The sequence below is a fragment of the Anabas testudineus genome, chromosome 12 (genome assembly GCF_900324465.2).
Source record: "Anabas testudineus chromosome 12, fAnaTes1.2, whole genome shotgun sequence".
Lineage (NCBI taxonomy): Eukaryota > Metazoa > Chordata > Actinopteri > Anabantiformes > Anabantidae > Anabas > Anabas testudineus.
The window spans coordinates 11645765-11672987 of NC_046621.1; the positions used below are offsets into that span (position 1 = coordinate 11645765).

Genomic DNA, 27223 nt, shown 5'->3' on the forward strand with positions numbered 1-27223 from the left:
ACTGCAAAGTTAAATGAGCTTGAACACTGACCTTCAGAGGGAAGAGAAAAGCACAGCAGAAATAATTAGTATGCTCAACAGTCTCAAACAAGAATTGAGACTGATGCTATCTTAATTCAAGCTCCCTGAGTTGCAGGAGTTCAAGAACTTGGCATTTGAGCCGAAGAGTCAGGGAAGGTCCTAAGCAGACAAATGTACTGCTACATGGAGCAAATGAAGAGTTTCAGGGTTTAGTTTGACAGATGATTCATGGATTCAAGCAGACTAGAACCTGTGGCTGAACACATGAGCTTCTCAACATCTAATAATTGTTGAGGCATAATCAAAGTAATTAGGATACATTCATCTAATAATTGTTGAAAATGTAATTTGGCTCAGAGTAGATGACCAGCGACTGACAAAGTATCAATTTCCCTGTTCATCCCATTTGCTACGATGCTGCGAAGGCTAAAAAACCTCAGTGAGACTGTATGATGTTACATCAGAACTTCAGCTCTCATTATTGGCCACTAAAGTAAACACTGAATTGTCTTTAAACAAAGTGAGAATTGGGTCTCCAAGGGCACCTTGAGATTGAATTTAACTCTATCACAATACTCCCACTGCTTCTCACTGTTATTCCTTTGTTCTGTGTAAATCCATGCATTTGTCATCTCTGCTTTGTCTATAAACTCCATGGGTGTGTAAAACTGCAGCATATCAATGAGCGGGCTACAAGATATGACGCTCTCCTGATGGACAGGGGAATGATCCTGTATCCTGTCACTCACAAAGTTGTTGTGAGTGTAACACTGCCAGTGCTGTCCTTCAGGCCAGAGCTTGTAGTGTGGCTGGCACAGGACTACAGGCAAGCGCAACACTGCATCTAAATAAATTATCATTATTGACGATAGTTAGCAGTGATTACAGACTTTAGAGGCAAGTAATGAGCTTATGAAGGCTCGTGAAAAAATAATCCCAGCATTAGAGCTCTTATATGTCTGCAAGACCCTTTTTTATGCGCACTGCTGCACAGTTTTACGTGCAACCCTCCAGCAATCAAACTGCATGATGAGAAGCCGATGGTTTGCAGGGTAAAACTTTCTGTAATTCTATGTGGAGCATCTGGGCTTTTAGTTAGAAGAGATGCCTGCAGCATTTCAGCAGGTAGTACAGAGCGGTGCATGGAAAGAGACTCTCACTACCTTATAAAGCACAGCACAGGGAGAGATTTGGCAATGCACGCTCAAATACATCGTGGAGGTGATACAGTAACTACTGAAAAGCTGGATCCACAAAATAATAGAGGCACGCTGAATGAAAACAGAATGCTTCCTGTTTTGCAGTACTAGGAGCCTGTGAGGGTGTGATGGCAACTGAATTGCTTCTGTATTTCGTGTGTTGCTCCAATGCCTCCCATGAGGCTAGTATTACCACCGCTTGCAGTCTGTTACATTCTGCACTTTATACGCATGGTATCAGTGTCACTTATTTTCTTTCATGTGAGATACTCAACCTCACATTTAAAGCATCAGTGCCAAGGAGGAAGTAACAAACACTGCATAATAAACACTTTGGGAGTACAGTGTTACATCAGCCAAAGGATGGGGACAACATGACAAGTCGTGTCATCATTACTGTGTTTCCTGTTTGAATCCATTCATTTTTCATTTTGGCTTCTCAGATGCTTCGACACCTGACAGAGCCACCAGACGAGCATTCAACATATTCTCTCACCTCCTTAAAACAAGTAAATAAAGCTTCCACTGATCAGCCACAACATTAAAACCACCATAGTGATGCACAGGTCCCCGTCTGCCACCGAGACAGCTCCACAAGAAGGTGTCCTCTGGTATCTGGCACCGAGCTGTCAGCAGCATGTCCTTTCAGTACTGTACAACATGAAACCCACCGCGTGCTTTTGACTTCACTTGCTGTCTAATATATCCCACCTCTTGACAGGTGACATTTTGTCACCATGAGAAAATCAATGTTATTAACCTCACCTGTCAGCGGTTTCAGTGTTGTGGCTAAACTGTGAAAATCAGCCAAACTATCCACTTTCTGTTCCTACTAACATGCTTTGTGCAACAGGTTGTGTAAATAGCTAAAGTAAAGTTCATAAAGAAAAGGCAATGACACCTTCTGTTAGGAAGAAATTGCTACTGCTGAGTATATGCTGTCCAAGTAAAGACTTGTGGTGATAATATCCAGACTTCACTTCTGCAACTGCAGCAGCTTTCTGCTCTCTGCTTCGCTCTTTGAGGTCAGATTTGTTCTATCTTCTTCAGCTTGATCCCGTGCCAAAGGATCTAGTGAATCAACAGCAAATTGATCCGAGGGAGGCACCGAGCGGCCCTCTGGGAGGAGGCTGAACGGTGGAGCAACACAGGCGAGGGGAGGGGAGGGGAGGAGAGGAGAGGAGAGGAGAGGAGAGGAGAGGAGAGGAGAGGAGAGGAGAGGAGAGGAGAGGAGAGGAGAGGAGTAAAGTATCAATGGAAAAGCTCCTGTTCACAGAAGAAAACAAAGTCAAACGCACCACACACAACAGACCGCAGCACTTGCCTCCACTTGCCTTTGTCCCCATGTGACACTGTTCTACAGTGTTCTGGGTAATAAGTCTCTATGATCACCAGGGGCCTGCTGCCAGTCAACAATGTACCGGGGTTGACTCACACACAGAGACTTTGTTCTGGACAGATTGATACAGCTGGTCGCGCACTGCAGAACAAAATACAGTTGGGCAGCGGATGCACCCCCTACAAGCACGCCGTTCTGCTGTGTCTTACACCACTCACAACCATTCAAACTATTAATAAAATTATGAAATAATGCCCGTTTCAATGACTGAATTACCATTCTAATTACTAGCCCACTCTAAACTCAATATAGTACCAGCTGAATGTAATATTAGAACCAATTTGCATGACTATAATTGTAGCCTGTACCATCTTTTCCTCAACAAAGCTATGTTGAAGGGACTGTTCTGGAAAGTACTGCTGGAGATTACACATGCTCTTTGCTGGTTTACTGTTGCAATGATTCACAGAAGCTTAATGCTCTCTCACACTGTGGTGTGACACCAGCAGAGATGGAAAGAGAATGAGAGGAAAAAAATAAATAAATAAATAAAAGTTGGACCAGAGGAGCGAGTGCTTTGTTCTCATGACTCAGTGTTGCTGTGTAAATGGGAGTGCTAATGCTCATCTTGAGGCAAACTGCTGAACATGCTGCCCCGAGAGCACAGACGACAGAGAGAAGGAGAGAGAGAGAGAGAGAGAGAGAAGCAAACAGAGCTATAGAGAGCGCAAAGAACTTATACACACATCATTAAAATCCCTAGGCCAGGGTGACACCGTAAATGAATGTCGACAACTGCTAAAATTTCAGCCTCCTTTCAAGGCTTTGCTGAGGGTGCTGAGGGTGACAGTTTTACAGCTTTGATATTTAACTATGTCAGTGGTCAGGCCCTGGCACGTACATGCAGAAACACGTTGGGCTGCTCTGGCACAAATACACTATGATACACTGTGTGCTCTACATTTAAAGTTAGAATATACAATTTTGGGTCAGGTAAGTGTCTTATTGAATGGACAGATCCAAATCAGCTACAGTTCCTGGGCCGGCTCAAGCTGTCTCCACCAATATATATAGCAACTCACAGCAGCAGCACTCTGATTTGAGAATATAGCGTGCCATAGCTGCCATTTTGTTTCTCTATTCTATCTTGATTGTAGGTAAGTAATCTGCTGAAAAGTGTACAGATGCTCAGTCAACTTTCTTTGAATAAATAAATGAGGAAAAACCACCAAAGCACCGACAGATAATCTAATCAGTGGTGGTTCAATAATAATTCAATGTGTGTGTGTGTGTGTGTGTGTGTGTGTGTGTGTGTGTGTGTGTGCGCGCAGCCAACAGCCATCTGACACATATTGCACTTCAGATCTGGACTGTCTGATCACTGTAGGCGATCTAATTACCCAATCACCATACGCTCACACTATGCAGCTGTGAATAGCAGCGACCATATGGACCGAGGCTAACCATCTTGAAGAGTGGACAGGTATGACCATCACTGTGAACCAAATAGCCTGAGGTGAAAAAAGGCCACATCTCAAGTGACACTGAATATATATAGTGTTCTTTCATCGTCTGAGCTATTGAATAAAACAACAGAGGATTTGGATATTTGTAATGATCACTAATAATCTGTAACATTTTTAATTCCTTTTTGATGACAAAGTAAAATGGCTAGGGACGAAGATTTCATTTTTCCTCTGACTATGTAATGGCAGTGGGGATGCTCGGGGGCAGTATCTGACAGCACTGCAGCTGGGGCTTCCCGCAGGTAATAAAAAGGAAAACTACTTTCAACTCTCTCTGCGTCCTCTCCTCAACGTAGCCTTATTTACCGGGTGAACTGAGACTTTTTGCGGCGCAACACAGGGAAGAGAAAACGAGCTGTTTCTACTCTCTGACAAGCAAAGTGTTGTATTTTTAGGTGAAGAGCCATCTTGGAGGTCCAAAGGGAGAGCGGCACTAAAAAGGAGCCCTTGTCACAACCCTGTGTCCAGAAAGTTGAAGCATGAATGTTGACTCACTATTTCAACTGTTTGACGCTAGAGAGGAGTGCAAATGACGTCGAAAATAAACATGTACATTGTGCTTTGAGGCCTGACTTGATCACTTTCACGTGATGAGGGTGCGCAGAGATTGCTGAGTTAGTGACGATTGTTAAATTAAGGCACATGTCATCCTGAGCAAATATGTCATGAAAAAGCAGCAGCAGCAGCAGCTGTGATGCTGAAAAACAGGCATCTCACCTCTTTTTGACTCAGAGTAGGAAACCAGCCTCTTGTAGGGCAATTTTTACTGCATCAAATATCAACCTGAGGCACTGTGATTCATCATACATTACAGGAAGAGGCCATTAAGAGCTTTGTGAGGTACTTTTGAAGTGTCAGCTTCTCAGCTATACTGCCACACTAACACTTCTCTGAGTTGGGAGGGAGTGCTACTGGGGGCTGAGAAAAACTGAGTAGGCCTAATGCTGCAGAGATACTGAGCTCAGTGGAGGAATAAAAAATGCTCCACTATCTCCATATGTTCCCTGACCTGCAGGGCTTGCTATTGCCCTGGCTATAAAGGCTGCCTGTCCACAGAAACACTGCAGAATCCCAGAAGTAGTAGAAGCTACAAAAAAAAAAATCTATAGTGTAATGCCATGTTAGCAGGGGTTCTCTCCAAAGTGCACATACGCTGGGTCGAATGTGTTGGCATGCATGTGTGTGCAGTTATAGATCAATGAATCGTCTTCCTTTTGCTGGCGAGGCAGCACATTGCATTTCTTTACAGCACACATTGTTGACTCTGAAGCAACGATGCCCAATAAAGACAGCGATATCTCCTAGTCTGGGCTGGTATGATGCGACACAGAGGTTTAAAGAGGTATGAATCTTTTATGAGGTGGGGAAACGCCACTGTTGTCAATATGAGATGAAGACCAAGACTTTGGCACCCGCCTGAAAGAGGGGGGGTTCAACTACGTGTGAAGATCCTACAAATGACTCAATTACTCATTCGAGTTTTGCCAATGTGCTAACAACATATACCAACAGCGCTGGTGAAACCTTGTTCACGGCTTAACAATGTGACACTAGCTCTTCAGAAGACTCAAGTTTTTCTTAAAACCTCAGTCAATTCAGAGAAAGACTATAAAGCGAACCTCAACAGCAGCAGATTGCAGCAGTAAACACTCCTCTAAATGGCTTATTAAGGACACAGTGGGGAGACAGAACATTGGACATAATTAAGGCAGATACCAGAGCTGCTTTATGGAGGAAGAGAATGATTCACAAGCGGAGCCAAAAGTAATATGAGTTTTAATGGGTTTTGTCCATGGTAAAATGTTAGAAACACTCAAATTGTTTCTGTGGTAACAGAGCTGTCAGCTGCACAGGTGGAGTGATGCTAAAAATGTTACTTGCACAGGATGCACTGATCACTTGAGAAAGATATGCAAGGTTCTACTTTGAAACTGTCAGACCTGTTCTATTTGTACAGCACCTTCCAGCTTGATTAGTTTCCTTCACGCACCTAAATATGCAACTCGTCACTAGGCATCCACATAAGTAAAGATACGTTGATACGATGAATCAGATGGGAAGGTTGTTGTTTTTTTGAACCTACCACCAAATCTGTTATGAAATAAAACTGCAGCAAATGCGACGCATCTGTCCGTGCTGGAAAAGCATCCCCTCTGTGCTGAACACTTCACAATGTGTAAATCCCCCCCCCGAGGACATTTGTGATTTGTGATATTGGGCTAAATGACTAAATGAGTACCTGCACTCAGCTTTTCTGTGACATAGCAAGAAAAAAAAAAAGAATTAATTGTGAAAGAAAAGGTGTGAAAGCAACACACCAGTTAAAAGATTATTTGTGAAGAGCACACATTTTCTACAACCAGTGACTAATGGGTGGCCACAGCTTTTTGTAGTAGTGCAGCATATTTGGAAATGCAGCCTTGCATATGCGAGCCAACACGAATTGCCAAAAAGTGATGGCAAAGTGGAGCGGAGACAGAGATGGAAGATGAGAGATGGCCCTGCTAGCTATGGAGGAGGCAGCAGCTAACAACAGGGTAACAGTGGCTGCTGGTGATGGAGCATATGTAGCTAGAGTACTGTACAATAGTGAGTTAAAGAGTCCAGTGTGCAACAACATGTGTACACTGAGTGAATGTGAAAACACTGATTCACTATGTCAGCACGTCTTTGGAAATGAAAAGGATTATAATTATCAAACTTGCATGAGTTGTGATGAGGGTGGTAGTTTGTTTAGCATAAATTCATATAGGAATATAAAATGTAGTGAATTTACAATCAATAAATATTTTAAACGCAGACTGAATAAAAAAAAAAAAGCTTCATGAATTTATTTCAGTTCAACTCCTGACCCACAGTAAGAGAGCAATCAAAGACAAGGCTTTGGTAATTAGTGATCACCGTTAATAGTCTAAGTGGTCAATTAATTGAAAAGATGACAGACATATTTATTAATAATTGAGATAAATAGCTGCAGCAGTGAACATCTGCAACGTGATATCCAACACCATAAGTGCATGTAGGAACACAGCAGCACGTGCTACATGAAACAAGAATCAGCGAGTAGCGCCGTATCAAGGCTTGCAGGCCTCAGATAATATACCTGAAAACAACAGGCGTCCTACACTTCCTCGTCCAATATTCGTGCTGTGAAACACCGCATGAATCTGGCCAGCTTACTGCATGCCACTAACATTACTGAGGAAATTTCTTCATTTGGTGGCGCGATCAATAACTCATTACAGCTTTACACTAGGTTGTCTCTGGGCAGACCTGCTGGCTTAATTCCCTCTACATCACAGACCAATCTTATCTGTCCATCTTCATCACGCGGCACAGGGAAACAGCTTTCTGCTGAACAACATTTCCACTTTTAGTCTCACTTTTCTGCAAGTTGAGTTTTGTTAGGTCCAATGAACGAGTCTTTTCCTGGAAAAGAATCACTTTCAATCAGTTCCATTTCACACTTGTCAAAGAGAATCAGAAATAAAATTAAAGTATGATAGTTACAAGGAAGAACTCAACTGTAGCATGTTTCTTCATCTTCATCTTAGCAAAACCTCCCTTAGTGTCAAGAAGAAGCTGATGATGTCCTTACAATAATTTAATGGTAATCACTAATAATTATACACACAGTGAGTGACACAGTAACAGTGTCACATACAGTATCAGCATCATCTGAATTGTATTTTTTTTCCTAAGCTTGTGATTAAAGGTCAGCTTACGCTTGTAAAAGCTGTAGGAAAAATAATCTATGTCTGACTGTTCAGTTCAAAGGCACCTTTGCCTTTACATCTGGAGCTGTCAGATATGGCCTCACACCTCCCACAATCTCTACATCAACATTTCAAACTGCGAGTAGCACCCTCCAGAAGCCATGTGACACAGCACACAGACAGACATACGGACAAATGTCAATTAGACCCCGACCAATTCACTAGCCGATTAAAGTTAATTGGGGATAAATCGGTGTCAGCATTTCTAATGGCTGATGAATAACAACAAATCAGAGTAATGCAAAACCGGAAATGTTGAGATGCTTGAACTGTTTTATTGGCAGTTTGGCTTTTGCATAATTTGTGCAGAGTGGACTGAGTGGCATTTGTCAATCTGTGTCTTCACCATAGAGTTTTCCTTTTTTACGAACACATTTGTTCCAGCCATCCATTATCCAAACCGCTTTTCCAGTTAAGGGTCATGGGGGTGCTGGAGCCAAACCCAGCTGTCACTGGTTGACACCCAGGACAGATCGCCAGTCTATTACAGAGACAGACAAACATTCACTCTCACATTCACACCTATGGGCAATTTCGAGTCCTAACACCGAATTTTACTAAACCCTGCTCGCTCCTGTCTCTCCTGTATAACCCAAATAATCCCCACAGCAGTTTTTCGGTATTGTCTGTTTTTGCTGCATTAAGCTGCTAAAGTCCTATTGTAGCTGAATGGTGTCAGCTATTAGCCCACTGCCAAATCGATTTGATGATTAATTGCAAAGCAGTCGCTAAGACAATTCTAGTGTGTAAATGAACAACAGTCTCCTTTTCTCCCTTGTTAGTACAGCACTGACATCCACTATAAAATGTGCTGATTATTATTATTATTGCTAAATTAAAGGTACAACATGCAACATTTGGGAGTTAGGGTAGTGTTAACATGAAAATCAATCCACTCTGCTCCCTAGCCATTCAGGTGTCAGACGTTATGTTATTACAATAACTGAATAACTGAATTCTTTGAAGGCTCATCAGTAGAAGACTTGAGTTGATAACAGAACGTTACATTTTTTCTGGAAAGTAAATTTGAAAAAGAATTAAAACCTGAATAAAATGAAATATTTTATATGTTGTGATAGTACTTTTTCAGAATAAATTACCGTCACAAACAGCTAGTTAGAGCTGAAAATATGAGAGGGATATCCGAAAAGTGGAAAAACACTTAAAATAAATGCGTTTACTTTGAGCCGATTAAATGAAAAACTAGAAACCCTCAAACATCAAAATCAGCATCAGCCTTAAAATGTCTGTATCAGTCGGATTCGAATGTCAATAACATGCTAAGCCCCAGTAGATGGCAGGTGGTTGGATATTAGAAATGACATGAAAAATTAGAAAAGGAGCTAAAAGATGTTGAAAGGGAAATAAGAGAAGCGCAATGCAGAGCAAAAAAAAAAAAAAAGAAGTGCAGCAGCAACAAAGGAATGAGAAAGAGAGGAACCCAGCTGAGTTTACACGGGGACGTGAGTGGGTGAGGAGGCAGCGAGCTCTGGCACTGGTGCCACAAGCACAAATCAAAGCCAAAATTAACACTTCATTCCTCTGCTGCTTTATGCTTTTTTTTCCCCTCATGTGGAGGTTTTTTATTTATTTATTTCTGTCTGCTTTACTTCTTCTGTGTTGCTGCATTACCAGCTCTCGTCTGGATGCAGAGTGAGACCAGTGGCTTCACATAAACAAGGCGAGCGCTGCCACAGTGCATTAGTCACAGCCCTAGTCTGGCCTTTCCAAAGTCGCTACTCCCACTCAAACTGCTAATAGATCACCAGGATTTGATATTCACCTAGCGGGGGCCCTCACAACAGAGGCTCTGCACGTGCGTGCACGTGCGTGAATGATTACACCTGCATGCTGTATGATGTTTTTACTATTAAGTTGACGAGAAGAGACGTTTGTGATGTCTAATCTCCATCTCCTCTAGTGACAGAACACATAGCGGGCAAGTAATTCATTAAGAAAACTATTTTAACATAATGAGCAGCCTGAGCCATGTCGCCATAAGCTGATATTTTATTCACTATACTGCTCATTACGAAGCCAGTGCTGCCAGAGCTGGTGCATCTGAGGACGTCTCCAAACAGGATAAATAAAGTTCCTGTAAAATATGCAGCCTTATTAAACTCCCTGCGCTGCCCCTTAGCCCCGGTGACATTAAACAGCAGTTTGAGGGCGAACTTTTCTCTGAGTCTCCCGGATCACAATCAGCACCGTTCCTCTTCCTGTAACATCAAATTACCCGTGCCCGCCTTTTCACTCTCTTCGCTTCCTCTCCTCCCACTGAGTTGGTTTTATGGGCAGCAGCAGCAGTCCAGCAGGGGTAATTTCTGCGACCACTCCAGGGAAATTACTTTGTGTTGTTAGAGAAAAAGCTGTTTGCGAACTGCTTTATCAAGCTTCTTGACTCCAATAACAGGCAACATTTGGATGCCAGCAAGAAATATGGCCTCGGCGCACATCCGCGCAAACCATTCATCACGGCGATCTGAAGAGAAGACACGTGTAGGAGCATGCAAGTGTTTGAATTTGAGCATTCGTTTCTACAGGACTGGCTTCAGTCATATACTGTGGATAATTGAGTGTCTCTGTACATTTGTGGAGACATGCTCACACCCATGTGTGTACCCATTCTGTTCTTCTACTCTGAGCACTTCAGCTGAGCCTTGTTTGGACTGATGCATATTTTCTTCACAGTTCTCTGCTGTGGCATGTCTGGTGCAGCCTGACTGCATCACACAGCTCCAGCTCCACATTTGCATTCAATGCACACACACACACACAGATACTCATGAACACTGGCTGCACCCCCCCATCCCAAGACCATGTAGCTTTCCAGCTGCCTCCTTGAGTGAAGAGATGCAACAAGCTGCTAAGCCCCTTTTTTTAAAAAATCAACAGCACTTTGTCATCATTCAGCACCACTTCTTCTTTCAGCAGCCAAAGAAAAATACGTTAAATGTGAATATAAAAAAAAATAAAGGCTAATGAATCAGGCAAAGCTTGTCTGTAAACAACCACGACTGCAGATTGATGCTATCTACGGTCGAGCTCAGCGGTGAGGAGAGGTGGTGCTGAAATGTCAGCTCTTCTTTGGAGTGGCAGCCATGCTGATGTGGTGACCTCTATGTGCTGTGGTTAAAAGGTTAAGGGCTGCAGGAAGACATGGTATTAATTTTTTCTGACTGAAAACAAAGGACATGTTTAAGAGCACTGCTACGATATTCCTGGGAACATGAACACCTTTCAGAATAATGACGTTTTCAAGTTGCCGTTGCTTAAGTTGCTTCTAAACCTCCATAGTCCTCTTGGATCTCTTGACATTTCCTCTCTTATTTTGCCGGGGTTTGTCGCGGGTTCCTATAATTGACTTAAAAATCACAACATCTCTTCTCCGTTTGCCTCCAACTAAAACCACCATGCGCATCTGTGAGCCGCTTAATAAAGGGAAACCACAAGCAGCAGTGCCAGTGATATGTGAAACCAAACACCTCCTACTGTCTCAAGGTCTGTCTGGAAGATCTCCAGTGCTTACTCCTTCATCTATCCTAGGCCGGTGTGTATTTTCAGACATGATATGCCTCTCAATGCCTTTTACCACTGACGATCATATCATGTCATCGTCTATCTTTATCAGCAGTGGAAACTGTTCCCTCTCTGTTCTGCCGGAGCCAAACATCCCCCAAGCTCCAGCACTCATCCTGAGCTAAAGTGGCAAATATTTTGAGTGTGATGTGTGTGGTACTAGAGCAAGGAGGAGCAAATAGTCTTCAGCCTGTTTAATCCTAAATTCAAGAGTCTTATGAGCATAGAGTAGAGTCTGTCTATATGTTGGCTTTGTGTCCAAAAAGTAAGGCAGCATTGCTAATCTAGTTTGGCTGCATTCAAAGTGCATTTGTTACAGAATAATGTAGTTTGGGTGCATCAACGCTGCACTTTATTACGGAATGTAGTGGTCGGTTTATTTGCAGAGACCTTTGCTGCTGCTGCTGCTGCACAGGAACCCTGGGGTGATTGTCTGGCCAGAGCACAATGCCAGGCTACCACGTTTGAATATATCACACAGCATGCACACTGGTTCTGAAAGCCATTTCACCTTAAGGGGGTTGAAACGATGCTCCAACAACAATAATCCTACAATAACAGCTTTTTTTAATTTCGTTACTTTTCTATTTAAATACTTAGTTAAAAATAAAAAAAAATAAAAAACAGGGCTGGTGCTGCCAACTTTTGTCACATGCAATTTACCAAAAACAGGCTACAGTTAAGTACCTGAGTACAAATGGGAGCTTTTAAGTGACACTGAATGTGCAGCTGGCAACTTCTTGAGACAGACTGCAGAAAAGACAATAGCTGTCAGGGAGCGATGCGCAAAATAACAAGGCGCTATCACCGCCTCTGAGCTCTGCAACAAGGCGCCGGGTTATCACAGGTTCTGTGAGGAAAATAACATCTGTGCAGCAGCCAAGCGATAAGGATGATCCCACAGTCCAAGGTGGAGGGAACCGAACAGCGGCACAGATAGCGCGGCGGTACTTACAGTCCTGAGGAACTGGATCTCATCCTCTCCCTCTCCACCTTCAGCCATGGCTGCAAAGGAGCCTGTTCCGAAGCCCCCGCTGGCTCCCTCTCCCCTGTCGATATTAGCATATAGCTAATCCACGGCCACGCAGCGGGGAAGGCTGCCGCAGCATGTGTCACTCAAGCCCCTGTGCTCGAGCCCTGCTCACCCGCCCAGAGGAGGAGTGAGTGTCAGCATCGGTGGGCTGGAGCGAGTGGGGGGGACGGTGCACCGTGGGGTGGGGGGGGGGGGGGGGGCACACCAAGCCAAGTCTGTGTCTCCGATGTCACCGCAGAGCTCAGCGATGCACGCGTAAAAAAGCGCGAATATTCAAAACGCACCCGTCCGAAAAAAATCCTGCTTTTGTTTTGCGTGTTTTATTTCCTTGTATCTCCAAGCTACCGCTCTCCAACAAAAAAAAAAAAAAAAGAAACGCGCACACTAATGTGTCAAGGAAGTCGTTTCCACACCGACGTTATGCAGGAAATTCGTGGCAGCTCTTATTGCTCCACATCAGCACCACGGTCAGCACCCGACAGCGAACGCATCACAGCAGCATCAGCATCAGCACCAGCATCAGCAGCATCTGTGGACACTGACTGGAGACGAATGCGTATCACAAGCTGTGTGGCTCGGGATGCTCCAGCGCTGCTGCCGCGCTATATTTCCAACATTTTTTTTTTTTTTACAGCATCAGCACAAACGTCCAACATTTTCCAGTCTTCATTTTACCCTAGTGCTCCACTGTGCGAGGACATGCCAGTAAAAGTGGGTGTTGAGATGAGTAAAAGCTGACGAACACTCACACTCGTATTTGCACTGTAGGCTACATGCATTTAACTATTTAACACACTTTGACTCGACAGTCATTCAATTATTTATCTAAATAAGATTTAACTCAATAATAATGAATGCATGTAATGTAAGACGTTCATGTGTATCCTATCCATACAATACAGCCATAATAGCGATCACTCATCTATCCACTGGTTACGCACGGTCACATTTGACCCGACGCCCGAGCTTCTAAATCCTCCCCATCATCTCAGCCACAGTAAATAAACACGAGTGCCTCCATCGCAATGCGATGCTGCCCTCTAGCGTCACTCCCACGCACTGCACACATCTACTCATTTTCTCCATGAGGCTTCCTGAAGTATTCAGATGTTTTGCACGCTTGTATTTACAGCTTTTGCTGTGTCACTCCAAATGGTCATTTGGGTGTATTTTGTTTGCTATAATTACATGGAAAATGTGTCTAGAACTTGATTGGAGTTCATCTGGATATATAGGGTGAAGGAAGTTTTGTGTCTAGAGCCATAGATCCTTATTAAAACCGAGGTCTCACTTATTATTAAATTAAAAATGTGTGGACTCTCCCTGGACTTGGCTACCCAGCCAAACTGACTAGCAAGACATGAGGGACCTTGGTGAAGGTGACCAGCAACAGAAACAGGGACATTGACAGCATGAAAATGAACTGAAGCATTGAGTCATGACAACACTGGGGAGGCTTCGTGACGAGTCTCTGATTGTCCTTGAATGACACAGTTTAAGGCCGGACTTAAACCCAAAAAAGAGAAACCTGACGATGGCAGTTCACACACTCCTTCCATCCGATTGCACAGAGATCGAGAGGAGCTGCCATGATGACCCAACTCTAGGTGTGCAAAGCTTGAAGAGACAAGCCCAAGAAAGTTGGTAACAACTGAATTAATGATGTGAATACTTTTGTAAATATGATATTTCAGTTTAAAATTCAGTTTAAAAATCAATTTGTAAATAAAAATAAACAAAAATCAAAAAGATCACTTTCACTTCTTGCCCAAGTTAGTAGGTTTAGGTTGATAAGACAAAAACTGCATTTTTATCCATTAACTAAATGCATGAGACAAAAAGAAGCCACTGTGAATAAGAACAAAGTCAATCAAATATTAATCACAAAATAATCTCTTAGACATTTCTGAGGATATACCAGTCACTCAGATTAAAACCTATCAGGACGAGAAACACAACATTAAAAAAAAAATAAAAAAAAAAATCATGTTTTAAACAGAAACTTGCGGCAATACACGAATTGTCCACCAGGCGTCTCTATTTAGTTACAAATAGCGTCACCTTGGCCTTTCAGAGATAATTCTAGCCCTTTAACATGCTCTTATGTGAATAAAACAAAATGCTAATGCGCTCCTAAGAAGGCTGGAAACCACTCGCTCAGTTAAAGTAACTTTCACCTCAGCTCAGCTCCCAGCCTCTGATTCTCCGACGCCATCACATGTCTCACCTGCAAGCTGCAGCTGCACCGACTCCAAATGAGGGGGTGTGCACAAGCAATGGACCACCAATCACAGAGCAGCAGGCCGCCGGTGAGTTTCACTATTGCACCAAACTTCCGTCAGTCAACGCGGACAAGCCGAGCGGAGCAGCGGCTGGCTGCTGCGCTCAGATGTAAAGATCCACTGACCATGCACCGACACGGGTACGTAACTATATATATATATATATATGTATTTATTTATTTAAGTAGTGCTGTGTGTTTACCTGCTGCAGGTGCAGTAATCTGCACCGTCCTCCCAGTTCATTCAGTAGTGAACATCACCGGAGGCTGATGCTATGATTTTATGTATTAAATGTAACTTTAATAACACATTTCGGCCAAATATTTCTCGATTGCAGATGTAGTGGGCAGCGATAAAAGAGAGTGTGTGTGGGGGGCAGTGTGATAATGCTGCCATCTTAACACTGACACACAACACCCGTGGTTGTTGCAAGGTGACAGGAACCCATGGGAGCCCGTGTTATGATGTAAACAGTGGAGGAGATGCTCTGAAATGTTGGTTGACACAAGTCGACTGGCCGCTTGTTTTGCTTGCAAATAAACCTTGTGGCCGCCGAGCAGCGGCTCTGTGGTGTCGTCACCTTGTGTCACACAGGCAGCTGTGATGCGGCAGCGTGCGAAATGCGGGTTCTAGGGATGTTGCGTGTGCTCATCCACTAATGCAAGACAGGAGAAAGAGAACAGCATCGTGTTAGGGTAGAGTCCCCCTAGTTTAATGTGTGGGCATGAGTTTTTAATTCACAAGTGTTGGACAGTGAGGTATGGCTCCCCCCACATGAGCTCACTGTGCATTTCCATCCATCCCTACTATGAGACAACTCTATCTATAAGATTTAAAGATCTAAGTTCATTTAGACCTTGAGCTCCTGCTGAAAAACCACTAAATGTTTACTGTACATCAACTCAGATTTATTGCTGTGTGCTACTTTCTCTCTTGACAGCATTTGGACAGACCAGGTGATGAATAGTCTGAGATCCTCCTCTGCGGCCTGAGCGCGGTCGCTCACAGTGCTTCGGGTGATTCACATGGCACCCATCATGGAGGGCACGCACACCGTCCTGCTCCTGTATGCGCCCATCCACGAGTTAAGTAGCATCAGCCTGTATTTTCCCAAGAGGCGGTTCCCGAGCTTCAAGTACAAGAGCCGCGCCCCTCATTCAGAAAGAGCCGGTAATGACCATGACTGGGGAAAGCAGGATCTCACAGTGTCCGAACAAAGAGGCCAGTCTTCCAGCTCCTCAGGCAGACTCCTCAACTCCCAGCAGGCAACAAAGGAAGCTGTTGCAAAGCTCTGCTGGCTGGCAGCAGAGCACCACCAGTTGCTGGCGGATCTCTGGTCGTTGTGCAGGGATTGCACCATCAAAGTCAAGATGGGTAACCAGGACGGGAAACTCCAGGATTACACGGAGGATCAGGAAGTTCAGCATGGAGGTCAGGTTCTCACCGGCGGTAACCCTCCTCTGTCCACGTCTCCAGAGAATAAGAGAGTTACGTCCAAGAGCAAAAAGCTGAAAAAGCTGGGAGGCAAGAAGCTGGACAGTGCTGAAGATTATCTACATAATAAGATGAAAAAGAAAGTTTTGAATGGAACTTTTAATGCTGAGCTCCCTGTTCAGAACAATCTGTCCGTATCTGCAGCTTCAGTCGAGGACCAGACCCCAGGTACTGTCCATGTCCATGTCTCTGACAGTCCAGCGGCTGGCTCTTTCGTGAGTGCAAACAGTAACCCCATCCTGCCAATGGACGAACCCTTCCAGATAGGCCGTGATAGCTGGGACTTCATTGCAGACAACCGGACGTTTGATCCCGACGTGGATTTCTGTTGCGATTTCTCCGAGTACGACGGTGAGCTGGGTTATGACTCGTCTTCCTGCAGCCTGATGGAAGGTCTAGCGCGACGAGAGAGTGGGAGCAACCTTCGACCAATTAAAAGGTTTGCTTCTCCTGTTGAGACATTCTCTGAGAATGCATTAGCTGCCAAGACTGCTCAGCAGCTGTATGGTAAAATCAAGCAGAGGAATACAGGGGTCACGGTGGTGGCTAAAGTGCAGGATGTTGAAGGGAGAGTGCAACATGTCAGCCATGCAAGCCCAGATACGTCCGGGCCCACTATTCCACGTCCAGGGACTAGCAGCTGCCAACAGGATTATGGATCGTGGAGAGGCTCAAACAGAGACCACCTGCTGGGAGTCCGTACAGAAAAGACAGATAACAAGCTCTCTGGGGGGTTACAGCTGCCCTTATCCGATACTGTCAATCCTTCACCCTCAGTCAAATCCCATACAAAGAGCCCTTCTTCACCCTCTCTTGCTGGGGTCTTCAATACATCCTTCCCTACCTCAAATAGTCTCCAGAGCATGTCCCCTGTCCTATCCCCGCTGTCCTCCAAGCAAGCAAGCCCGCAGCTCAACCACCGCATCGTGCTGCTATCAGATAAGGATGTAGACCCCGATAGAGACAGTAGCACAGATGAGTCTAAACTTTTCACAGAGGTAGTGGACAAGAATGGCAACAAGAGGACTGCCACCCATCTGGATCTGAACCTCAGCAGCAGGCGACCGAGCAACTCGAAGTGGAACTCCTCCAACAACTCGACGACAACAGGTGAGCTTAGAGAAATCCCAGCGCTTTGAACACACCGAACACACTTTTGAACTCCCTGTAAGTGTTGACACCACCTCTTTTATCATCTCAGTAGCGTGGAGTGTTTGTCAGACTATGCTGATGCTGGATTTCAAAGAACAGAACAAGAAAAAGATCCATTGAGAGAGACATGCTGTTTGAGGCTGTTTGAGGTTGTTGTTAAAGTGCTGCAGCAATTACTCTGCTGCAGTGGAACTGAGAGCATTTTCTACATAGGGAGTTTTACTTTGTCAATCCAGTTTTAATCTAGTACATAGGCAATAGATAGGTGCACATGTATTTCCTGTGTTTTCTGTGACTGGTTTCAGTGGCCATGACCTGTGACCACAAATTAAAAACTACCCCGCAAAGTTGCACAAGGGGCAAGCAGGGCCTGAGAATAGTTTCGCTGATCCATTTTAACTCTATCAGCGCTGCAGGGAAGGCAGAGATTAGTGGGAGAATCCTAGATCAAAGGCTCAAAGTTAACACAGAGTTCAACCTGTCTAGGTTTCTCGAAAGCACAGTGTTAACTACGCATTCCCAATTTGGATTCTCCCCTCAACCCACATCCTATCCAGTTGACAGAAAGCTGACAAGGGATCCCAGCAGGCATGAAGTTTACAGAATAAGAGAGATTCGATTAGTTCTTTATTTGCAAAAATGTTCTTGTCATTGTCTAATCCACTTTATGGTGTGCCATTCTTAGAGTGATGGAATAAGTGGATTTAGAGATATACATATAAATATACATACATTATCTTTGCAAAGCCACAAAGATCTCATAAGTCTGGTTGGGGTTGTCAGGATTCTCGTTCCACCATGTATTTAGTGAGTCTGTTGATGCAAACCAAGTACATATTTATCATTATTGCATTAGCTGCCTCTGTAACAAGGTTAATTATCCCTTTGGGTCAACATAATAAAATATTTGCTTGAATCTGAAAGTGCAAACTGATGGTCTTCAATTTACTGTCATTACTAATAGACTGTGGATTATTTTTACACCATTGTAATGTCTATGAAGACAGTTCTATCCCTATTATAGGAACAATGATACATTTTTAGAAGCTTGTTACATCACAGACTAGTACTAGGATAGCCAGCACAGCCACCGAGGCTCAACTCAGCAACAGCCAGAGGGAGAGGACGTGCGGAGCGTGTGTGAATTTAATAGAACTGGTAGATAGGGGAGTAAATAGCCCATGTTTACTCATGCAATGATCATTTGGATCAATCCTCCCTGAAATGGCACTCTTCCTGTGTGTCTTTATGCTGCTTGGCGTGCACACAGATACCACACACTTGGATGCCATACGTAAAAATCGCCACATATGCTCACAGAAGCCACGTTGTCTAGCAGTCGACTCCACCTCTTTAATTTAAATTTCTTACAAATATCAGAACACATTAACATTTGCTTTTAACTTTGTTATCATCCTTGTTTCATTTCCTGGACCCTGGCCAGGACAAATATCATAAATCTTCATCAGATGTCCATTATGACCGATAAGCTGACTGCGTGATATTGAGAACAAGATCCACACACACATTGTTGCCTACATCATGCTTTCCACATGTTACATGCTGCACATCCATTAGGGTGAAGGCTTAAACCTTTAATCTTAAACCAAATCCTTCTGTTGCTTTTGCTGCGTCTCTGCTATTTACTACATTATGCTTGGGCTGCTTGACATGCACAGACCAGATATTAACACAGATAAATGAACATCACACGGTGCAACCAAAGGGCCAAGTAGGTCAGTGTGAAGCTCAGCCCATCTAATGTTGAACTGCTTGTGATGTGATCGGGGCTCTTTAATCTGTGCTTCCTTATTAAAGCTCCATGCTAATTAATGAGTGTCCCTATGAAGACGGGTATGATAATTTTAGGTAGCAATTTCTGTTGTTTATTTCATGTGCTAATGCTTTTTATCTTATCTTTTGCCGTCATACCTATTACTTTATTGAATAGGACAGTCAGCTTAAAAACAATTTCAAATCTGCACATGAAAAATAAAGGAGCATAATATTGATCTTCTTTAAAGAAACCATTATAAAGCCAATCGTCCACGTCCTCTCTCACTATCCTGTTACCCCTCCCTTTCTTAATTCCCTACTTATTTTATTGTCTGACAGGCAATGCCATAATCAGATTACCCAATACGTTCCTGCAAGGTCATATGAAACTGATCAGCCCAGAGCAAGAGTGTATCACCCCACTCTTCCTGCTAGCCGTCAGTCAACCGCAAGTGCACGGCCTTGCAACATTGTTCTGTCCAGTGAGGACAAGAGCCAGCTTTATTCTAATAATGAAGAGGGTTTTGCCAAAACACACTCTCTCAGAGTGTCTCTGTCTCTCACTGTTGCTCTCAGCTACATACTCCATATGGAGACAGAGCACAAAGGTCCTTCTCATTGAACGTGTAGCTGGTTTTCTTTAATAAATCGTTTTAAATGGTAGCTATGCCAGGCTTTTTGGATGTTTTCAGTGTGAGCTGCTTTTCCCAAATGTCCTGTTTCCCTGTGAGTGGCATGCCAGCACCAATATAAGTACTCTTCCCTCCCCTGAGCCTCCAGAACTGTATTTTAAACAAGCAATGGTGACGCTGGAAGCATTATGTCATGCTGCAGTTCTGCTTTAGCCCTCAGGGCATCACAACACTTTTCCCTGAGTGTCTACTTGCAGCAGCCTTTACGTGGTCCTCAGCAGTGACAGCCTAACTGGTCAGTCAATCAGCCTGCCTGAGAGCTGTGCACAGTGAACAAGCTTGCATGGGAAAACGACTGTGACAGGTGCAAATAAGGCTGGGTAATTTATAAATCCTGCATTTTCCATGATTTATATAGGAATCTGTATAAATCCTTCTCCTGGCTAAAAGTGATGGAGTGGCATGGACGTTGCCAGATGTACTCATCATGCCACATGGCCCAGTAATTTTACTTTGAATGATGAGGTTATAGATTTTTGGTAGATAATTTAGGGCATGCTGGAAAGGGCTGACTGAGTTTACTGTAAATAAGAGAAACTGCACAGTGGGAGGAGGGAGAACCGTGTTCCAGTGCTTTGTAAAAGCTCTGGATTTATGGATATGCACATAGATATTTCTACCTTGCCTTGCACTGACACGACCATTCTGTCAGTATGATTAGCTGGCCCCAGAGGTGCACTAAACACATAATGTATTCAAAGCCAAAGCCTCTGTACAACTAAAAGTGCAGTTTCTTATATGTATATATAAACAATATCTGGTGGACTGATGTTGACTTGGACTCGAATGATCCACTTCAGCAGTGCCTGACTTTCTGTGAAATCAAACTCTGTGTCAGCCACCAGGCATGCACCATCCCATCTGCTTCCTGTTTTACCTCGGTTATGGACACTGTGATTTAGTCTCAGCTTTTAGCACAGCAGGGGGGATTAAATAGCAATAAGTGCACAGTTTTCCCCCAGAGGCAATGAATTAAAGCTCACCGTGTGTGTCTGTGTGTGTGTGTGTGTGTGCATGTTAGAGAGTGATAAATCAGCTGCCAAATAAACAAATGCAGTGTCTTCATTACGTAATGCAGCTAAGAGTTGCTTCTTCATAAATGCTATTACTTTGCAGTGTTACACATTGCTTCACTATGTCTTACTGCTCATTGCTTCACTGTGCAATGTGTTTGACTGCAGGGAGCCGCACATGCTTTTTCCTCTCTCTGTCCAGATGGTGGCAGTGTGAGTCACCTTATATGTATTTAATGAGGTAGCTATTCCACTGTTAATCAGGGAAAGCATGACCTAAGCAGACACATTCACAAGCAGGCCGTGAGAGCTTTACATTGTAATGTTCAGGGAGGCATGAACATATAGTAAAGACAGGTTTCTATTCCTTTAGTTCCTTTAGCTATAGTTTGTTCTAGTTCAGTTTGCACAAAAGAAATCAACAAAGAATAGTGGAGAGTGCTGTTTCAGATCAGTACTTGCTTTGCTTGGCTTGGACTAGGCTTAACTCTGCATTTGGAACCATCCCAGCGTACAGTCAGCAGTTCCCACTGCGGGGCCATGTAAAGCAGCATTATCATAATGAAAAGTTATTAATCTAATCCTACTTTTTCCTGCTGTCAAAGTTCCAGATAACTGGACTGCAGGCATTACTGCTGTCTCACAATGACTGATTGTGGTAGAATACAGAAGCTGAATTTCAATGCTTCCATTTTTCAAAGAAGCCACCCCCCACCCCAATTAGTTTTGTGTGTGTGTGTGTGTGTGTGTGTGGGCTCTCTTAACTTAAATTAAAGCTTTTGTCTGAGATTCTGGGTCTATACAAGGGGACTTGACACTTCTTAGCAGCGGCTGTAATGCAGTACATGTCCTATTCAATTGCATACTGAGCTTAAGGGATATTTTAGCATGTCATTGAACAGGAATTTCTCAGTTTCCAGCTCATAATTCTGCCTAAACAGGTTGAGGTGTTGTCTTACAGCTGGTCAGCAAGTTTCAAGATACATACCATCCCCCTTAGTTTGTTTCTGTTTCCTCCTTGTTCTTTCACCTCACTCCACTACCCCATATATCTTAAATAGTACATTTTCTCTTTATATTTATGTGACTGACTCAATAGTCAAGTTTTCTTTACCTATAAAAAAAAATAGTGGAAATATATTTCACTGGATTTCTGCTTTTGTGTTTATAGCTTGATCCTTGACGTTCAAACCATGTGATTTATTTAAGGGGAAACTGACACAAGGCAGGTTTTGCAGGTTCAAGCCTATCTGCATTGTGTCACTGAGCAATAAATATTAAAGATCAGGTGCTCTTAAGTGCACAGAGTGCCAAGCATACTGCAGCAAAAATATCTCAGAGACAAGAGAGATACTATTACAATTTTGGATTTATGTAGTTTTAGGCTTGTTTCCAGGTAGCCCTTACCTTGCATGGAGCCGCTTGGAGAGAGGCTAATTGCACTTAATTGAGTATGTGAGTGCTTGGTCAGGAGAGGGCAGTCTCTCCCAATCTAAATTCAGGTGAAGACTTTTTCTTCACTCACCTGAATTTTTCTATTTCCACTCCTTCAATTGACTAAACACACAGGGTCACGTACATCTAGATGCTTTGTGCAATTAGCACTAATGCAGTGTTGGAGCTGAGCAGTCACACACTATGGCTTTGTCACAGCAAACATATCCTGTATGCAAATCAATATTAGACAGTGATGTTTGTTTTTGAGATCAGTGCTCTGCAGCCATTTTTCTTTTGTTTCATCAGCGTGGCTTTCTGCTGGTGTTGACAAAGGAAACAGGGCTGGCTAAGTGTAGATAAAAATAGCCGTGTGCCCTAGAGCCTGCAGCTAAACAGGGGCCTCTCTCTCCCTGTGTGACGCTAACGGATTCTGATGCCTGCTTTTTTTTTTTTTTGCCTTCCATTTTTGTTACCCATGCAGATCACCCAGGAAAACAACAGGCCTCAATTAGTGCTGATTTAGCCCTGTCATGCATGAAATACCTGTTATGCTGTTGAGTTCTTGCAAAACAATTAGAGTGCTAATTACCCTGCGCTTGTGTGTGCTTGTGTGTTTCTGTAGAGGATTCCCTCTTGCGTCAGGATGATATTTGGATGCTGGATGGCGATGACCCTCAGGAGCCTTCTCATGTCCCACGTCCTGATCACCTGGACTTCCTACGCATCACACCGCCTGAGGATGACATCATCGGAGACACACCTTACTATCCCAAACTGGAGTGCACGGTGAGGGCTCCACAAACGAGAGCAACACAAAAGATTTCTTTTTCTCTAAATCCACATTTTCCCACCAAGAGCAATTTGCCATGGCACTGTTTTTTTTCCTCCCCATGGGGATTTCGCAGCACTCAGGCATTCAACCACCTGATCAGAAATTCTTAGAGATGGATTAGCCGGTCATGGATTCTAATCTCTAGACTGAGGTCAAAGACAAAACATCACTCCACTGAAACCGCCTGCATTCAGAACGAAGACATGAAATTCTCACCTTGTTTTGTAGAAGGTGAGAATTTGGGATGGTTTAAACGATCATGATTAGTGTAATTTCCCTATTATAATTGGGCAGAAGTTGCAACAAAACATATTTGCTTGTGACAAAGGGCTTGTGTAATCCTACACAAGCTTGCATGTCCTCCAAAAAGTCCTGCAGCAAAAAATGCATTATTTGATATCAGCTGTTTGTAGGCTTTAACCATGGTAATACATAGAACGCTGGACCTCAAACTCTAACAGAACTATATGAAAAGCTGTTTCTATAGGCTTGCCCAGGTTTCAACATGTTTTCATGTAAAGCATTTAATTCCTGAGGCAAATGAGGCGGATTACATAGGTGTGGTTTTAGGCGGGTAGTGTATTAGCACAAGCCATGCATTTTTTTTTTTTCTCAAGACACAATAACTGGGCTGACTGTGAGCATAATCACTTAACATACCAGGACAAAGGCCATGCTGTACAGAATTACATACTTGGCTGTGGCTTAGCTGTCTTGTCAACATCATCTGTCATCGTGTGTTATTCTCAGTGTGTTCTAACAGCTGATTTCACGAAGCGTGGGATGTTATGACACAATTCATATTTGATACCTTTTATATCCATGTTGTTTACATGATCTGGAACATGTAAATGAGCTCAAATGTGCCAGATATGAGGTCGTATCACAGCCCTGTCAGCCAGTGGTTCCTCTTTCTGCTACAACCTCTTAAAGGATTTAATGAGTGTGGATGAAATACCACTGCTCTTACATAACTTAATTCCTCGGTCACAGAAGCCTCTATTGTATTTGTGATTTTCTTGAAATAAAAAAAGAAGCTCCAATTTTAGGAATAATAATAATAATAATGAAAAGTGATTTTTTTTTTCATTTATAATATTAAATTGTAATCATAACAAAGTATTATCCGTTTGGAAAATACATTAATAATGGAATATGTAATGTACTGTAGCCAATTTGCTGTTTTCATATTCTTCCTCCCAATTTTACTATTTATATGGGTTTGCTATAAAAAACACAGGACGTATATCTTTAGGCGCGTCCACCTGAGACTAAGCAATAAAGAAGGAGTGTAGTAAAGTATGGCAGCATGGTAAGCTAATATGATAACAGAGACAACAAACATTTGTTTCTCTCTCACATTTTCACATTGCTCTTAGCTAACCTTGGCAAATGTTAGTGTATAACTTCATTTTTTTAATGCTGTTTTTTTAGTGCAGTGCTGATTTAGTAGATCCCTGCAGCTTTCCACCTGTCAGACAGACACACTCCCCCCTCTGTGTGCACTCTTACCTCTGCAGCCATTTTACGGAAGTGCAGAGGTAATCGGACACCTGTGGTTCCGGACTCTGCAGGTCCCCTCCCAGTAAGGGAGGGACCTCAAGGGAGGCGTCTGTAGACTGGTGAGACACATTTTTCTTTCCAACCTGAGAGGTTTTTTTTTTTTTTTTCTCACACAACAGCACACAGGAATTTTTGTAAACTGAGGAGAGAGACATGTTAAAAACAGATCAAAACTAGAACAACAGTTTGGGCATGAAACCCTCATGGAGAAGGGAAAGCTCACAACTTAATGGATAACACCGCTCTACTTGCTGGAACAGTTGGAAATGCTTTTATGAAAGGCAGGTGAACTCTGTTCTCTTGCTCTCCCAGGGAGATCGCAGCAGGATAAGTTTCCAGCCACTGAACAGCCCGACTTCACTTGCAGCGTCATGGGAAACTTGTTTGCCTGGAGGAGACTGAACTGTACTGGTGATACCATACAGTCCGCCGTAGTCTTTGTGATATAGTGAAATTCTATTTAATTCTTCCTGTTTACGTGTCACTGAACAAGATTACGGAGTAGTGGTGTTACAATCGGTGCCCTTCTGGTGAAGGTAAGAGAAGCCGGGGAGATTAGTCCACACAAAGACGTTTTGTTCAGCCGCCAGTGGAGGTGGAATAGGAGCAGCTTGGATAACTGGAGGAGGGAAAATGACATTTTGCTAGAGCTGCTACCTGTTGGTTCTCTTCTCTTGTGGCGTGACCACAAACAAAAATGGACAGTGTGAGTAATGACTCTGATGAACAGGGGAAGCAGCCGGCGAGTTCTTTACTGAATGTCTTTAGTAGTTTCTTCCCTCGCGATCTGTCTCCCTTGTCAGACATGGAGCCGGCGGTTCTCGTGTCTTTCAAGGAGCTCCCTGATGGGGAGAGTCCCCTTCCCAGTCAAGATGGGAGAGGACAAAGTGGTCAGGCTATTGACAGTGAGCAAGGACAGATGGTTGAATCACTGGAAACTTGCAAGGATTCTGGTGAAGAAGCTACAGCATCAGCTGGAGCCTCAGTTGACCAAGATCTGGTCCAGGTCACTAGGGTGGAAACATATAGTGACACAGAGGAAGAGCAGGCTTCCCACAGCAGCACAAGTCTGTCAGACAAGCTTGCCAGGGCCAGGGAGCCCGTCCTACCTCAGGAGGACGACAGTACAGTGGACTGTAGTGATGGCAACAAGTTAAAACATGACACTGATGCAGAGGCAGAGAACAAAGTGCCTGTGTTTAGGACACACAAATTTACTGAGAGGTCCCGCATAGAGGCTATTCTATACTCAGGCAAGTTCGTCAACAGAACTAGCTCTAGGACTGTTCGGATCTCCCCAGTTTCTAAAAGAGGACACAGCAGCTCTTCCAAAGAGAGCACCGCCACAGTATCTGCGGATGCAGAAAAATTGGATGCAGGAGAGAATAATAACAAAATCGCAGATGAGACTGATGAGTGTGCTGGCATAGATTGTTCTCAGCCTTTACCATCCATCATTTCTGGTCTTGGTCATAATTCTGCCACAGACATAGATGGTGCACAAAAGGAGAACACACCAGAGAAAAAGGCTAAGGCTGAAAAAGAGAGTGATACGCCCCGTTCCAGGCAGGAGTCCTTGACTTCGTCTGTCCCCTCCAGTCCGAAGGCTTCTGAAGTGTTGGTCCACTCATCCTCCAATCCAGAGGAGCAGTCAGACTCTGCTGATATAACATATTCAGTGTTCAAGAAACCCATGTCACCATTATCTGCACCTGAAAAGCCTTTGGAAGACATTCAACCAACAGTTCCAGAGACACTGGAAACAAAAACGCCATCATCATCTGCTTCACTGTCCCCTACCCCCTCCTCCCTATCCCTATCCAAGGGAACAGCACTCACTTCACCGCCTTCTTTCCAGATGCCAGCTCTATTCAGTGGGTTGCGTGTGCTGAAGAAAGGAGCAGTGGGTGAAGATAGGGAGACTTTGTCAGAAATCAAACAGAGGGAGAAGGATGCTGACCTGGCCCTGCTGAGCCTGAAGAAGACCGTAAATAAAGCCAAGCTGTTTCCTGAGCAAAAGAAAACCAGTCCAGTAAAAAAACAAGCAGAGCCCAAACCCATTGTAGAAACTAAGAGCAACGTAATGGATCAGCTCAGTCATCTGCTTAATCTAGAAAATCAAGATGAGACCAAAAGGTCCAATGAAGGACAGGATGCTGATCCACAACACGGCAAGATAGAATGTGACAATGGAGAAGAGGTAACCGGAGAGAAATCTCCAGGTCCAGAAACTCCTTCATCTACACCTGAAAGAAAGAAAACCTCAGACTTGGCTTATGAAACCTTCAGGAACTTATTTGGTCCCAAGACTGTTAAAAAAGATAAACTAGAAGATGTGGATCTGGAGACGGTGAAAAAGAAAATCAAGAATGACAAGGAAAGTTTGAGGTCGATTTTTGAAAGAACCTCCAGGTCTCCTAGCAAGGACCTCAAAAGCCCCTCAGAACCTAATGTATGTAGTCACACCCCTATGTCCCCTCACATTTATCAGAAAATTGTATAAACAAAC

General features: G+C 43.6%; 2 protein-coding genes across 3 annotated transcripts in view; one reads left to right on the forward strand and one right to left on the reverse strand.

Annotated features, from left to right (window-relative positions):
* LOC113159052 (ryanodine receptor 3-like) overlaps window positions 1–12458 on the reverse strand; it is an 80166-nt gene extending 67708 nt beyond the window's left edge. The window contains exon 1 of the mRNA XM_026355525.1: window positions 12396–12458. Coding sequence (XP_026211310.1) covers window positions 12396–12443 — 48 coding nt within the window. The 5' untranslated portion in view covers window positions 12444–12458. The remainder of the gene's footprint in view (window positions 1–12395) is intronic.
* Window positions 12459–14819: 2361 nt separating this feature from the next.
* The window catches only part of LOC113159051 (formin-1-like), a 43762-nt gene continuing 31358 nt past the window's right edge, over window positions 14820–27223 (forward strand). Inside the window, exons 1-3 of one of the 2 annotated variants that reach the window (XM_026355524.1) lie at window positions 14820–14895; window positions 15696–17359; window positions 22942–23105. In XM_026355524.1, the coding sequence (XP_026211309.1) occupies window positions 15781–17359; window positions 22942–23105 (1743 nt within the window). In that variant the 5' untranslated portion in view covers window positions 14820–14895; window positions 15696–15780. Of the gene's footprint in view, window positions 14896–15695; window positions 17360–22941; window positions 23106–24803; window positions 27167–27223 lie in introns of those variants that run through there. The other variant, XM_026355523.1, reaches the window with a different exon arrangement.